This window comes from Trachemys scripta, chromosome 4 (assembly GCF_013100865.1).
Source record: "Trachemys scripta elegans isolate TJP31775 chromosome 4, CAS_Tse_1.0, whole genome shotgun sequence".
NCBI lineage: Eukaryota > Metazoa > Chordata > Testudines > Emydidae > Trachemys > Trachemys scripta.
In genome coordinates this window covers 15,357,289-15,373,177 of record NC_048301.1, presented here as the reverse complement: position 1 = coordinate 15,373,177, position 15,889 = coordinate 15,357,289, and the positions used below count along the sequence as shown (strand labels likewise).

The 15,889-nt window shown below is 42.3% G+C and overlaps 1 protein-coding gene across 1 annotated transcript in view; it reads left to right on the top strand.

Moving 5' to 3' along the window:
- The window catches only part of KCNH5 (potassium voltage-gated channel subfamily H member 5), a gene marked incomplete in the record, with an annotated part of 213,102 nt that overhangs the window by 56,446 nt on the left and 140,767 nt on the right, over positions 1-15,889 (top strand). Inside the window, 1 exon segment of the mRNA XM_034770282.1 lies at positions 10,713-11,142. Within this exon segment, the coding sequence (XP_034626173.1) occupies positions 10,713-11,142 (430 nt within the window).

The following is a 15,889-nucleotide window of genomic DNA, read 5'->3' as shown; positions in this document are numbered from 1 at the left end:
TTAGTGGGAGGGTTGGAACCAAGGCTTCACCCAGTCCCTGCCCCTCCCCATCCACTCCCTGCCGACCTGCTCTGTGAGGGGAGTAAAGGCTCAATCCTATGCTGATCGAAGTCAATGGCAAAACTCTCTTTGACTTCAGTGATGTAAATGGGACTCTGTTCATCTGGATCTAAGGTCTTAGGAGCCTGTGCAGAGGTTATGCCCTTACGTCCACAGGGAGACATATAGAATGAGTCCAGCCCTAAATCTAGTCCTTAAAAAGTTGCTTTTTATTTTTCTTGCACTAGCACTTAGATCAGTATCCATGAGTCTGTAGTACATCAATTGATTACCTAAAAAAGGCCTGTGAGCATATATGATGTGTTTGGAAGATTTGTTTGAACATTAACTTCAGAAAAGAAGCATTAAGAAGTTAACCAGGGATTTTAAGGCTAAGCTCTATTTAAGTAGCTCAACTTGAAAAAAATTTTTGAGAGTGATTTACTTGTAAAATTTCAAACAGCTTATATGTCACGATGCAGTGCTTGTTTTTCACTGCACGGCTATATACCTTCTGGAGCTGTGCTTATTTCTTGCTTCTTACTTACTAATTGCTTTGTAATGAAATTTAACATTACAGAACAGTGCAGTAGGTCTAGACAACTTCTAAATCAAACTCAGATAGGCCAAGTCTGGAATCTCTGCTGCATTATTGTTTTTGATCCTTCCAAAGAGCCGTGAAGCAGGCTCCCAGTCCCAGAGGAGAGATCTGTTAATTATCCCCAAAAGATCTACAGCTTGGTGGGAGCTAGAGAGGACAGTATTGTTAAGCTTCTATTTGCCTGGATCTGAAACATGAACATATGCAATCTTAGCTGGCCTGAGGACTAAATCATGAGGGTGGGGGGAAACCAAACTTTGATCTTGATCAAGATGTTTATCTCTGTCGTGTCCCCCAGCTTTGATTTCAATATGATGGACGCTTTAGCTAGTGCAGAATATGCAGGGAGTATATATTATTTGTGCTGCTCTGACAGAGGCCATTTTTACTGATATCGTGGATTGAACCAGGGACTTCGACAGCTAAAACCATGAGTAAGGCTATGATTTAATCATGGGTATTTTTAGTAAAAGTCATACAAATACCCGTGATTGAATCTTGGGGTGGGCAGCGGGGTGAGGAACAGGGGGGCCTGCGGCACCAGCTGTGGAGGGGGAAGCCTCAGGGGTCCTGCTGCTGCTCTGCCCACTGCTGTGTGTGTGTGTGTGTGTGTGTGTGTGTGTGTGTGTGTGTGTGGGGAAAGCCTCAGGTGGCCAGCCACTCCTCCGGTCGCCTGGGGACTGCTGCGGGGCAGTTCCCGGGGCCAGCCAGATCGGTCATTGCTTGGGTGGTCCCCGGAGCAGCAGCTGGTGCGGCTGGCTGCAGAGCCACTCCAACAGTGGCCGGTGTGGCTGTCCCCAGGGCCACCAGGGCCTACTGCTTGGGCGGCCCTGGGGTCAGCCATACTGGCCGCTGCAGAAGTCACTGATGTTGGAAGTCACGGATTCCATGACTTCCTCCATGACAGACATGAAGCCCTAACCATGAGTCTCTGTGGTTATGTCTTTTTTGCAGACTTAACCCAGGCTCATATTCAGGTGTTTCTCCTAAACCCTGTTATGTCCAAACACAAAACCTCTGTCCGGAGTCTAGTGGTGCTTTCAGCCTAGGCTAGCTGGCCTGTCTGAGGCAATAGGTAAGAGACCAGGTGTAGCTTTCACCTAGGCTGGTACCCACCCACTTTGCAATGAGGACAGAGACTAAACCATGTGAGTGCTGATAGTCCTCGAGTGCCTTCCCACAATTCTCCTGGGTGCCCAGAAGGCACTCGAGGACACTCGAGTACAGAGAGCCTCCATTTCAGGCATCCTGACCCAGCACATCCTGTAGCAGCCCAGAGCTACAGCTGCAGAGGAAAGTTATGTTCAGCTCCTGGCTGGAGCATGCCCAGTGTGCATTGAATCTTTGGGGAATCTAGCTGCTAAAATCTAAGAAGACTCTAGTGAGCATGTGCACTCGAGGATTCATTGGGAAAGAATCACTGAGTGGTTCAACTTATTGCAGCACAAAGAACCATGGGATATGCCCCCAGAAGTTCTAAGGGGACACAAACTGGTAAGTACAGCACCAGTGAGGATGCACTACCTTGGAGATGGCCTTGCAGTGTGGCTACTCACACCCAGGCTAGGCTAACCCAGCTGCCAATCACCTGAGTTATCTCCACACTGAAGACGTACCTGTGTTGAACTAAAGAGCCAGGCTCTGTAGTTGAGTGCCGCAGCAGACTCAGATCCTCTATGGATCAGGCACAGATGGGGCCGAGCAACACGCACTTATCAGTGGATTGCATTTTATTGGTGTCTAAATCATTTCTGGGTGTGATGTAAGGCATTCTATGATTGAGGTCATGGGTATCTCAAAGACAAGGTCCTCTGGTCATGATAGTGAGAGTTAAGAGAAGTTGAGGTATTTGAATTAGCAGGACCCTTGTTTAATTGGGACCCCATTTTATGGAAAAGTTCTGAACCCTGGTGCTTGCCTCCCACAGCCTGGCTCTTTAGTTCAACACACGTACGTCTTCAGTGCGGAGATAACTCAGGTGATTGGCAGCTGGGTTAGCCTACCTGAATTTATTGACCTTCTGGATCTACTGCAAAGCATTTCTTTTCTCCCCACCTTTTTTTCTGGGACAGGGGTTTTTGGGACGGGGTCAATAAATGTTGCCTTGGAGTCCCAAATTTGTGGGTTTGGGAGGATTTCAAGTGTCAGACATTGTTCTTAATTTGTATGATTGATCTTTTTTTTGTATATGTGCCCAGAGCTTAATAAATAAAAAAGTCAAACTAAATCAAATTTAAAAATTGAAATGTATCTGAAAGAAAAAATCCTCCTGTAATATTAACAAGTTACAGAGCAATTTACCAATTCAGTGCACATAAGGGTCCAACATACTGTTAGTGTTTTGCATAATGACAGGTTTCAGAGTAACAGCCGTGTTAGTCTGTATCCGCAAAAAGAAGAACAGGAGTACTTGTGGCACCTTAGAGACTAACAAATTTGTTAGTCTCTAAGGTGCCACAAGTACTCCTGTTCTTCTTTTTACTGTTAGTGTTGTTAGCTAAAGGAAGGCTCTGCCTAGATTTTACAATGCTATGCTTGAAAGAGATTTCCAAACCTTAGGAAAGATATGCTAGGTTATCATTGTAAGGTAACTAACTGATTCAGTTACAAGTCTTTTACAGAGATGTTATTCTGTAAAATATTTTTTTTTCAGAATAAGATGTGCCCCATTCAGATTCCATTGACTTAAGTCACACTCAAACTTGTATAAATGAGACCAGAGCTGGGCTGATAACATTTTAAAATCAAACAAATTTACAGAGTTGCTTAAAAGGGATTTTTTTGTGATACTTCATGGCCGTGAATAAAAAATATAATTGCAGGGTATTATGTTTTTTATGTCAATTTTATAAAAATACCGCTATCCCTAAGACTCTAAGAATGGGATTTTTAATAGTCCTCAGTTTTGGCCAAAATCTGCTCCTAGTAAAGTGAATGGGAGCAGAGTTTGGCTAACATTGAATGCTTCTGAAAGCCCTATCCTAGGTTCTTATTTCCTGTGTATGGCTGTCTCTCTGTGGTGTGCGTGTGTCTGTATGCACATTATATATTATAAACACAAAGAACTATGTTAGGGGAACATTATTAAGGTTGCAAAATCAAGTACTCAAAAGTTAGGAAATGCCAGAATTAAGGTTCCCTGTGCTTCAAATCAGCTCATTTTGCATATGAATTATGATAGTTTTTAATTACATGATTACATACTATTTTTTCCACAGAACCCTTACCTCATTTAGGCACAGGATGGACCTGTTCTGGGGATGAATCAGGATTATGTGGTGAAAGAGACTTATCTGTAGGACACTTGGCTTCATTTGTTGCAGAAGCTGTTTGTATAGTGAATGGGGCATGAGTCCCAATCCTCTCCCCTAGTTGATCACAGTCTCTGTTTCTCTGGCTTCTCATCCTGGTCCCAGTCTTCTTGCCTAGCAAGGCTAGTGCCACCCCTCTAGGTTCCCTGCCTCAGTCCCAGTCTCCTTGCCCAGCCATTCCAACTTCCACCCCCAGGTCCTTGTTCTCAGTTTCCTTCATCAGCCAGTTCCAGTCCCCCACACAACTCCTCATCTGATTTGTCAATCTCCCCTACCTCAGCTCCACTTCTCCCACCATCCCTGCCCATGTTCCCTGTCCCCACTGGCTCTCAGTCCCAATCTCATTCCCCAGGATCCTCGTCCAGTATCAGAGTTCCCCCTCACTCCGAGTCCCAGTCTCTTTGCCCATCCAGTCTGAGTCGCCTCCCTTTCTTCAATCTCAGTTTCCCCCCACCTACTGGCTTCCAGTCCCCCATCCTCCCATTTCCCTCCCTGGCACCCAGTCCCAGTCTCCTTTCCCACCCCAATTCTCAGTCCCAGTTTCCCTCTTCACCCCACCTGTGCAAGCCTCCAGTCCTATTCCCCACCCCTTAGGTTTCATGTCCCAGTCTGGTCCCCCCACCTCCTCTGCAGGTCTGGTCCTTGACGTCTCTGTGTTTAAATCAGGTAGATTCCTTGCTCTTCTATGCTGCCTGGACCCATCTGGGAAAGCATCTGAACTGAGAGTACAGAGAGCCTCCATTTCAGGCATCCTGACCCAGCACATCCTGTAGCAGCCCAGAGCTACAGCTGCAGAGGAAAGTTATGTTCAGCTCCTGGCTGGAGCATGCCCAGTGTGCATTGAATCTTTGGGGAATCTAGCTGCTAAAATCTAAGAAGACTCTAGTGAGCATGTGCACGCTATGATTTCTCAATGTCTTAAACTTCACCCAATTTAGGTGGATTTTCACTGGGAAAAGAAAAGGCACATCTCTGACACAGAAGCCCTCTTCCCCCCATTTCCTTCCCCCCCAGCCAAATGTCAAATCCTTCTCCAAAGCATAGGGGCACTAGAGCTTTTAAAAGAAAAAGTTGCCAGAATTTTTTTAGCATGGGCAAATCAATGTATTTTCCTCTAACCTCATTCTCAGAAAAGACAGAATTGTGTTGGCTACAATTTTTGTTAAAAAAAATTCAGCCTGAGATAGACACCCCCAGTGGAAAATTTTAGCCTAATTGGTTAAAGTTTGGCAAAGTTATAAGCAACTGAAATCAGGGTCTTATAACAGGAAGTGTCAGGCAACCTTAATAATAGTATCATTCAACATTAACACCAGTCCAGCCTATAATTCAACAAGATAAATACTCAGTCAACCCTCTAAACTAAGTCTCCTTGTTCAACATGCCATTTCAAGAAAGTTTGAGAAAACAGACTTTGCAATATACCCAAGTCAACAAATGTGGGCTTTGTTTAATGAATGGTGAGTAAATGAAGGATCCTTCATTGAAAATGCTCTTCTTGCTAAGTACAGAAGGAAAACTGCTATCATCTGAATATTCAGAAGACACCACAGCCAGCCCACTATATCCCCTAATGGCTTCATGTGCCTATTTAATAGGAAGGATGCTAGATCAGAAACTTGTACTTATTACAAGAGCTCATGGATCAGAAGAGCAAATGTCCAATGCTACTGGCTGTGTTCTCTCCAGAAGAAATGAACTGTGCCACTCAGCTATACCTATCCCTGTGTAGGTCTTCAAGACTGTCCCTGATTTCTTGTGGTCAACAGTACCAAAATTGCTGATAGATCTAAAAGAATTGTCAAGCACATGTGATCTCTTTCCACTGTCAGAAGTAATTTGTCAACCAACCAAGTCTGCATACTACACAAGGACTTAAAACCATAGAGAAGGGTCAAGGAAGTTGAGGATTCAATATTAACTAAAGAAATGAGATTGTCGATGGAGCAACAGTTGGCCAAATTCTGAACATCAGGAGAGGGAGAACATCACAATAATTTCAAATGAGAATAGTGGCAGGATTTTCCCATTTATAGCCACTGTATCTTTTTTAGAATGTGAGTTTAGATGAACTGGAGTAAACACAAATCTCCGTGCAGTCATCAGAGAACAGCATATGCAGTACAGGGGCTACTAAACTTTATCAGTTTGCTTTTTTCCCCCTGTAAATGTCTGGCTTTGTCCCAATAAGTACCATTTGATAATTTTTATTTTCTTTTATTTTCTGATTCAATGGCTACTGACGTCAAGGGGAGTTTTTCCATTGACTTCAATGGACTTTAGATCATTTCCTGAACTTTTTAAAACAAGAAAATCATAAATGGATTTTGAATATTATTTGTGGATTTAATACTTCCAAATCTGTACAAATGAAACGGCTTTTCTGCGTAAACAGTTTTTCAATTAGGAAAATTCTGAAGACCAGACAAGCTGTGAGATGAGCAAATGGCCTGGTCTCATTGTGCCATGATTTAATACCCTGTCCACAATCCTTTCATTTCATGAGAGGTGATTTCGTATTGTGTTCATGCTCATAATACAATCTGATGTCTACAAGCAGAGAACATGTAGTCTATGAGATATTGCAAGCGTTTGACTCAATTGACTTTCTTCCCAGATATGTTACTGTAATGACAAATTATCCTCCTGGGAGGCTGGATCTTCAGTGTCAAGGATGTATTTTACAAGATCTGAAGGATATTATGAGAAAATTGGACTAGATCCATAGCTGCACCACTCAGGCTGCTCTAAATCCCCTTTCCACTCCCACAGTTCTTGAGAATGCTGGGGCCAAACTAGCACACCCCTTTTAAAATAGTGTTGGATTTCCAACATAGATTTTTTTCTTTTTAACATGATCCATAAATTATCATAATATAATATAAATACAGCCTGCCGCCTGAAGGGAGAATGAACACAAAGACAAATTGCAAGCTGTTGGATTAAAAACACAACAGCCTATGTTAATCTACATTCTTTACGGCATGAATTTGATACTAAAATCAAGTTGCCCTAATTAATTCCACCTCTATTGAATCTTTGGCAAAGCCCTGTGTGAACAATCTATCAGTTACACCAATATCCTTGGGAGATATTTTGTGTCAGAGGAAGCACCAAAGGTACCCATTCAGGCCCAGCCCCGTACTTAAACACCTGAATAGTCCCACTGATTTCAATGGAAAACTCATATGCTTGAAGTCAAGTACGTGCTTAAGTGCTTCGCTGAACTGGGGCCTTGATACAGTGCTTTGTGGAAAAGATTTTTTTAAACTGCTCACCACCTTCTTAGTTTAAGCAGACGGCAAATCTCTTTTTACTGGCCTTAAAACAATTGATCCAATTAAATTTGCTTGGAGACTAGCAGGCTGTTTGAACAAGTTTCACAGTAGTACTATTTCAGGTAAGGCATATATCAATAGCAGTTACAATTGAGTGTTCCCCTTTGTTTTATGGTATGATAAATAGATCCTGGGTCAGTGATGCAAACGAAAAGGTAATCATTATGTATGTTTGGGAGCGGGTGTAATTTCCAACACAGACTTTCTCTGAGACTTGGAGTTAAATGTTATTTTAGAGGTTAATGGTACTGGTGTTAACCTATCTTTATAACTTAGAAAGAGAAAATATTGAGTGTGAGCCAGACTGTAAGTGTAACGCCAACAGATCCTGGTTGTCGGTGGGCAGGATTGAACTGGGAACCTCTGGAGCTTAGTGCATGAACCGCTACTGCATGAGTTAAAAGCCAACTGCTTCTTAGCTAAGGCAGTAGAGCAGACTCATTTAACTCTCTCTCTCTAAGTGGTCTCAGTGCCACTAGATGGGACAGAACACCACACCCAAGGAGGTGTGTGGGTTACGTAAGCTCTTTGGGGCAGGGACTGTCCTTTTGTTTGTACAGCACCTTGCACAATGGGATTCAGGTTAATGACGAAGGGTCCTGGAAACTACAGCAATACAGATAATAAATAAGAATAATAAGACACTCCTGAGTTTTAATCCGAGCCTGACAGTGGACTGAATCTCTGGTTCAGTCTCTCCATATGTAAAAGGGGAATAATACCTACCTACTTGAAAGAGGTATGGGGGCCTGTAATGGGGTGTACTGCCCTTTAAGCCTAAGCGGGGTGTGGGTGTGGGCAGAAGACCCCCATCCCAGGGATATTGGTGTGAACACAGGCTCGGAAACTGGCTGAACGAGGAAGAGAGGAGATGATTCCAGGCAGTTAGCAGTGGGATGGGAAGACTGTTAGTTTAAGGTCCTGGGATCAGGAGCCCTATACTGCAGGCTGGGGCAGGGCTCCCCTCCCGACCAATCAGGAGGAGCCGTCAGAAGGAGAGGAGTGTACACGCTGCTTTCCCTCTCGGAACATTGCATGCGCTGAAGGAAGGCAGAGCTGGCAGGCTCGGTGGTTAGCAGGAGCTTTGGAAACTATGGGGTTGCTATGACAGACTTTGTGTTTGGAGGACTATCTTGAATTACTTTGGGCTACTGACCCATTTTCTCAGGGTTACCATCAACCCTCCCCTGAGAGACTATAGGGCACTTCTAAGGGGCCCTAAAGAGAGGGGGCAGACAGGGTGCTGTGGAAACACCTCTGGCCACAGGAGGGAGCCAGGGAAATGGTGTCCCCACTACAGGGCCCTATCCTGCAGGGACTTTCTCCCATTCTCTTCTTTTTTCCCATTGATTTCACAGAAGGTGTTTGGAACTTTTCGGGATCAGGCCTATAATTTGTAAAGTGCTGACTTCGGTGGAGTGACACCGCGGATGAATTTGGTGCAATGTAGTATCATAAGAATATACTCCCTTTTTAAAAAATATGTGTATTGGGGCTTTTGCTTTGTGGGTCTCTTAGACTGTAGTTGGGCTGGGTCCAGCCCAGTGCTCAGTGAAGTCAGTGGGAATCTTTTCCATTTACTTCAATGGTTTTTACATGAGGGTCACAATGTGCCATGGCCCAACGGGACTAGAGCCCTGTGCGGATACAAAGTTTCTATTCACATCCGATCCACAAATATGGTCTGTGGATATAAAGTGGATATCCGCAGATTTTCAGCGCTCTACCAATAATCACGTATTACAGAGAAAACGAACAGGCATCTGCTCAGTTGGAAATCAGAGTAAGGATACCTTGTGTAAAATTGAGAGAACTTAAATGCAGAATATAGTAATCAAAATTGGAAAATTCCACTTCCTTTCTTAGTATCAGTCATTGTATGCATTCCAATGCAGTTATAGATCTTCAATTTAAGGATTTGGGGATCTGAAACAAAGTGACTGAATTTGAAAAACGTACTGGATTTAAAAAACAAGACCGTTGTCTAATGTATGAATCTAGAATATCAGTCGCAGGTTACCCTTCAAATACAGTCTGTGATAGGAGACACAGATGCATAAGGGGAATAAGGTTTTTTTGATGCTAATATTAACTACAGGAATTCCAGTATTTTACAGTTTGATAATATAATTAGCTAATGTTTTGACTAGACTGATTCAATAATGAAGCGTAGAAAAGTGCAATTTAATCTTGGCACAGAAACTTAGAATGTTTGCCTCATTGCATTCTGTGTCTTAATTTCTATTTTAAATTAAATGTCTGTGACTTCTTAGTATTTTATATTAGAAATCTTTCTTTGTACAGCTTCTATTTTGAATCACTAATTAATTTAATGCAAAAGTTAGTTATATCATGGGATTACAATAAATTGGGAGCTTTATTTTTCTTCTATTCTGCATGTATAACTTCCATTAAAACCATTGTGAATCATACTTGCGTTCAGGGGGATATACACACTTTCTGCTCCTTCCCAAATGTTTCCGTTACTTTTTAAACATTTCTCTGTGCTTCTATTTCCTAAGTATTTGCTTCCATTTATTTGTACTTTACTTGAGTAAAAAAAAATAAAAAAATTACTGTATGGAAATACCTACACTGTCTGTTGACCAGCAAGTAAATTATCTTTCGTCTACATTTCTGACTAGTGGCTCTTGGTGTATCTGATACCCACTAAATAGAGCAATTGGCGGTCAGTGATTAGGTAAGTATCCCGCCCTCAGAATTAGCGAGCTATCTATATGGGTAATGAGGACATCCACATTACATTGGATGTGACTACAAATAATAAGGGATGTGTAATCCCTTTTGTTTCAGGATGTTGGCCAGTCACTCACTGATAGGTGGTATAGTAGAAGTTTCCCTGGTGTGCAGGTTATTCCATGGCTGTCCTTTACAAGTTTTCTTGCACCTTCCTCTGAAGCATATGGCACTGGCTACAGGATATTGGACCAGATGGTTCATTGGTTGATCCAGTATGGCAATTCTGTGTTCCTATTTACTGTCCTGCAGGGGGTACAATTCTTTGATAAACCTAGAGAAGCCTCCTTCTCAATTGTGTACTTAAATTTGGACATGTTCCCACTGAAATCTATGCTAAACCTCCCATTGACTTAAAAATGGTAGAGGATTGGGCCCTTAGCCACTTATATTAAATACACCTGCTATTTCTTATTTGCTCCCTAGTGCTATTTCAGTACTCATAAGAGATCTGATATGACCTAGTTCATTGGCTTGTCTAGTAAGCACTGAACTTGACCTAGCCAACTGAGGTTTTTGTGAGTTTACAATCTTCTGTTGTCTAGAACGTTAAAGAAAAATATTTACGGAAGGGTTACTCAGGGCAAATGTGGGAGTGGCTATGTTACATGCTGTTTTACTCAATAGCGTATTTCTGATGATGTAATGAAACTTATTCTTTTCTAGGGGATCAGCAGCCTTTTCAGTTCCTTAAAAGTGGTGCGACTTCTACGCCTTGGTCGTGTTGCCAGGAAATTGGACCATTATCTGGAATATGGTGCTGCAGTACTAGTGCTGTTGGTCTGTGTCTTTGGACTAGTGGCCCACTGGCTAGCCTGTATATGGTACAGCATTGGGGACTATGAAGTTATAGATGAAGTCACTAATACAATCAAGACAGACAGCTGGCTCTACCAGTTGGCGTTGAGTATAGGGGCACCCTATCGGTACAATACCAGCGGCTCAGGGCAGTGGGAAGGAGGCCCCAGCAAAGACTCATTGTATATATCTTCTCTCTACTTTACCATGACAAGCCTTACAACAATAGGATTTGGAAACATAGCTCCAACCACAGATGGAGAGAAGATTTTTTCGGTGGCCATGATGATGGTTGGCTGTAAGTAGAATCATTTTATTTTATTTTGCATGTAGATCTTTGCATTAGTACAGTATTAAAAGAGAAATATTTAAACTATATGGATTGGATCGTTGTACTGTTAACAATTAGTTGCATTTTCAGCATCCTATGCTTGGCATCAGCATTCTTGACACATCGAGTATATTTTAGCATCTTCCACTGCAGATAAATAACCAGGGAATAAAGCTGAAACCTCAACTGAAAAATTGAACAATTTTATTGTCAGAACTTGTGATTAGGTTAAGTATGATCACTGTTGTATAGTGAGGCTAGGATTTCTTTGCATTTTTAAAGATAATTTTGAGTAGTCTTAATTTGAATTTGGTTAAAATTTGCACACACACACACACTGATGGTGCCCAGCTGAAATTAGCCCATAGTATTAAAACAATCAAGGTGTCCTAGCTGTTTTTCAAAAAAGCATGATGATTGCATAAGGTGGTTGTGCCTTTATCACATTGGCTTGGTTTTACTGTAAGCTCTATTTTTATCTCCGGAGAACAGTAACATTTGTCACCATGGAAGCTGGAGGTAGAGGAGATCATTGCAAGATACTATATTGTACCTCTTCTCACTTTCCTGCTATTTCGCAGCTCCTCTAAAATGGCTTTAAAATGACAGTACAAAGGACTATTTCTTGTTTTATGCTGTCTAGGCAAGAGCACCGGACAGTTCTTTTGATGAAGAATCATTTTCAAAATATAGCATCGTTTGAGTAGCTGGCAAACGATAGCAGGGGATTGTTGAAAAATGTAATAAATATTAATATAATATGGGTGAAAGAGGGAAGTATTTTACTGTTTAATAATCATAATACTTGACACTTCTACTAATGCTTTACATTGTCAAAGCTCTGTACAACCACTAAGTGATTATATAACAAGGATGCAAACAAAACCTTTCTAATTAGGATCTGCTTAATCTCTTTGCTAATTAACTCAGCTAACACCTGGGTCCATCTTTCAAAATACTGAACTGTAAAAAGCAACTTTCTTAAACTCCTCAGCTTATTAAACCTATTTACTATTTTTAACACGTTCAGTTTGTTTTTAAGATTGGGGGAATCAGCAATCTGACTGCATGTCTACAGTGTGGTGTCATACAATTTGCTTTTAATGAGTTTTTTACGTAATGTGTTTCAGTTAACCTTGCAATCTATAAAAATCAACTCCCCAAAGCTAGATCATTATTGAGCTACTGTGTATATGACATAGAAAATACACAGGTGGTGATTAGCTGAACATTTTTTGTCGATGGTGTTTGATACTATGTATGATACAGATGTCTGAGTATTGGGACAGTAGAATGATTTTACAGCATCTTAAATATTTAAATAATCTTATTTTCCTTGCTTTTTCTGGAGAGCTCTAATGCTGTGCAGAGGAAGGGACTTTCACAGGTAATTGAACAACATCATTAAATGACCTGGGGCAGGGCAGGAGCGGAGGACATGGGGCTTGTCATCTTCTTCGCATTTCCTGCAACAGGGCACATTGTTTTTACATTCTTCTCTGAAACATGTGATAGAGATATGAAAGATACATGCTGAAACCAAAGGTTTGATATTAACAAAAGTCTTTGCCCATCCCAGAGGCTCATATCGACAGTGATCCTAAGTGTTATCAAAGTGACACACAGGCTGGGCACATCACTATCATTGCAGAACTTTGGGCTGTATAAGTAGGGGCATTGCCAGCAGATCGAGGGACATGATCGTTCCTCTCTGTTCGGCATTGGTGAGGCCTCATCTGGAGTACTGTGTCCAGTTTTGGGCCCCACACTGCAAGAAGGATGTGGAAAAATTGGAAAGAGTCCAGTGGAGGGCAACAAAAATGATTAGGGGGCTGGAGCACATGACTTATGAGGAGAGGCTGAGGGAACTGGGATTATTTAGTCCACAGAAGAGAAGAATGAGGGGGGATTTGATAGCTGCTTTCAACTACCTGAAAGGGAGTTCCAAAAAGGATGGATCTAGACTGTTCTCAGTGGTAGAAGATGACCGAACAAGGAGTAATGGTCTCAAGTTGCAGTGGGGGAGGTTTAGGTTGGATATTAGGAAAAACTTTTTCACTAGGAGGGTGGTGAAGCACTGGAATGGGTTACCTAGGGAGGTGGTGGAATCTCCTTCCTTAGAGATTTTTAAGGTCAGGCTTGACAAAGCCCTGGCTGGGATGATTTAGTTGGGGATTGGTCCTGCTTTGAGCAGGGGGTTGGACTACATGACCTCCTGAGGTCCGGTCCAACCCTGATATCCTATGATTCTATGAACTATCCAATGGAATTGGTGATTGGGATTGTGGGGATCAGGGTGAACTGGGACAGAGCCTGAAAATCTGCATGTACAGAGAATGAACAGCGAGGGGGCCAAATCCTACCTGCCTTTTTCAAGTGTCTAATCTCATTGGCATTGGTGTAGCTACTCATGTGAGTAAGGTGAGCAGGATTTTGCCCATAGAAGGGAGGTACAGGGAGCAGAACCTAATTTTTTATCTATATTTTAAAATTAAATCAGTAGAAGTTTGGGTCTTCTGCAGATTTAATAGTGAATGTTTGAGGATCTGATTGTCAAAGATGAGCCCATATAAATCTACATGCCCAATTGTGTGGACCTAATTTGTGCATTCAGGTATCATAATTGTGAGTGCAATGTAAACTTAAATCTAAATAAAACAAATGGGTCGCTTGATTGCTTACATGGCTAGTTAGATGGCTAACTAGCCATGCCTGCTTGCAAATATCAGGCTTGTGCTTTGCAGTCATGGTATATGCGTACACTAATTAGGCCTGCTGGATTGTGCTTGTGTATTTGAGTGTGTACATCATCGACAATTTGACTGTATGAAAACCAAAAAGGAGCTATACAAGGAAGAAAGCATGCAGGAGAAACTGTAATAAGCCAGAAAAGAACTTTTTTCTTTGGGAGATGCTAAACTATAGTGCTAATCCTGTAAATGTTTGCTAATACCAGTAGTTTGGTATTGGCAACATTTTTCTAACTGCCAAATAAATGTCTTAAGCTTAGCATTGGAAACAGAGATAGTAATTCATCACAGTCCCAATTGCCTACGCATGCAATCTTCAGCTCTGAAATAAATTCTTTGCTGTATTATCAACAAGCAGTGACGTGTGCAAGCCAGAAGTTTGCTATTTTCAACAGTGAAGTTATCTGGAGGAGGAAAGTGTATCTGGAGAGATTATATGAGTGGCCAGCATTACCAAAAGGCATACATTTCAAAACTAATGAAGCGTTAAAGCTTTGCAGCTGACAGCACAAATTTCCCTATGGAAAAACAAAGTGAATGTGGTTGGCTGTACATTTGACAGATCTTTGGTCACCTGGCTGTTCACTGCGGTCACGTTTGGCAGGTTGTTTAGTCTTTCTGAGAGAGATCACCTTTCCTTTTTCAGGAGAGAGTGCTTTTAACAACTACGCTCCTGGAACATACCTTGGCTCTCTCTTTGACTTACTCAGGCCATCTTGGTGTTTAATGCTAAGTTTTGTTTGCTGCGTCTGAACTTTTAAAAAGATCAACTATAATAAACAGTGCTGCTTTTATTGTAAGGCACCTGTGACTCTTGAGTGAAGTTTGTACTGTATAAATGTGTATTTTGTTTTTGTTGTTTCTGGAGGCGGAAAGTGCATTGGGAATTCAGTTTATTATAGCTCATTTTGCTTTGATTAGGTCATTGCATCTCCTCTACTGCACAGATTGGAGAGAGCGGATATGTCTGTCAAGTCTCTTGCCTGAAGCAGCGCTATCTTATCCTGCATGAGGGACCTTTCCCTCAAGCCTCCCATTATCTCCTGGCAACTTACGCTCTCCCCTTATGTGTTCCAATTTCCCCCTTTGTGATTTCCTCCGACAAAGTCCCTGTTATACTAGGTCTGCAGTTGATGTCATAGAGTAACTGAATGGGTTTGGGCAATTTCACATAATTGAACATGCTGGGTAAGGAGCCTGAGGTGTGTGACCAGGAATGTGAAACTTACCAAATCGGGTGACTTTCATTCTGAAATCCATGGGTTGGGGTTGAAGACCCGGTTCTGCAAGATCCTTACAGGAGAGGTTCTGAGAAGAAAGAACAATTGTGAGGGAAAGAGGCAAAGAGGAAAAGGATAGAGGGTAAGGAGGAAGATGGAGGAAGGTGGGGTTGCATACCATGCAGAAAGCAGAAGAGCCATCAGAAAACAGAAAAGAGAACTGGGATGAACAGGGAGGAGGAGGATTAGGGACAATGCTTCAGCACAATGCTTCACTCCTTTGCTGCCAGCTGCGGAAGGATCATCCTTGGTTAGGGCACTAGCCTGAGACTTGGGAGATCCTGGGTTCAGTTCCCGACTATGCTGCAGACTTCCTATATGACTGCAGTCTCTCTGCCTCAGTTCCCCATCTGTGAAATGGGGATAATAGCACTTCTTTCCCTCACAGAGGTGCTATGAGGCAAAACACCTGTGAGGTGCTCAGATTCTAGAGTGCTGGGTGGCCACAGAACTAACTAAGATGGATAGAGGCAGGAAAGAGGTGGTGGGTAAAGAGCACACGAGCAGCAAAGCCGGTTCTAGGGGTGGGCTCTGGAACGAGGTGGGTTGGAGGGAGAAAGTGACGTGGGTAACGAAAGAAGGAGAGAAAACAAGATGGTGGATGTTGGGAGCATTGGGAGTAACCAAAGCCATATCTCCCTCCAGCACCAAGAAAATCATCCTGTGCTGCCTCCTGCTCTGGAA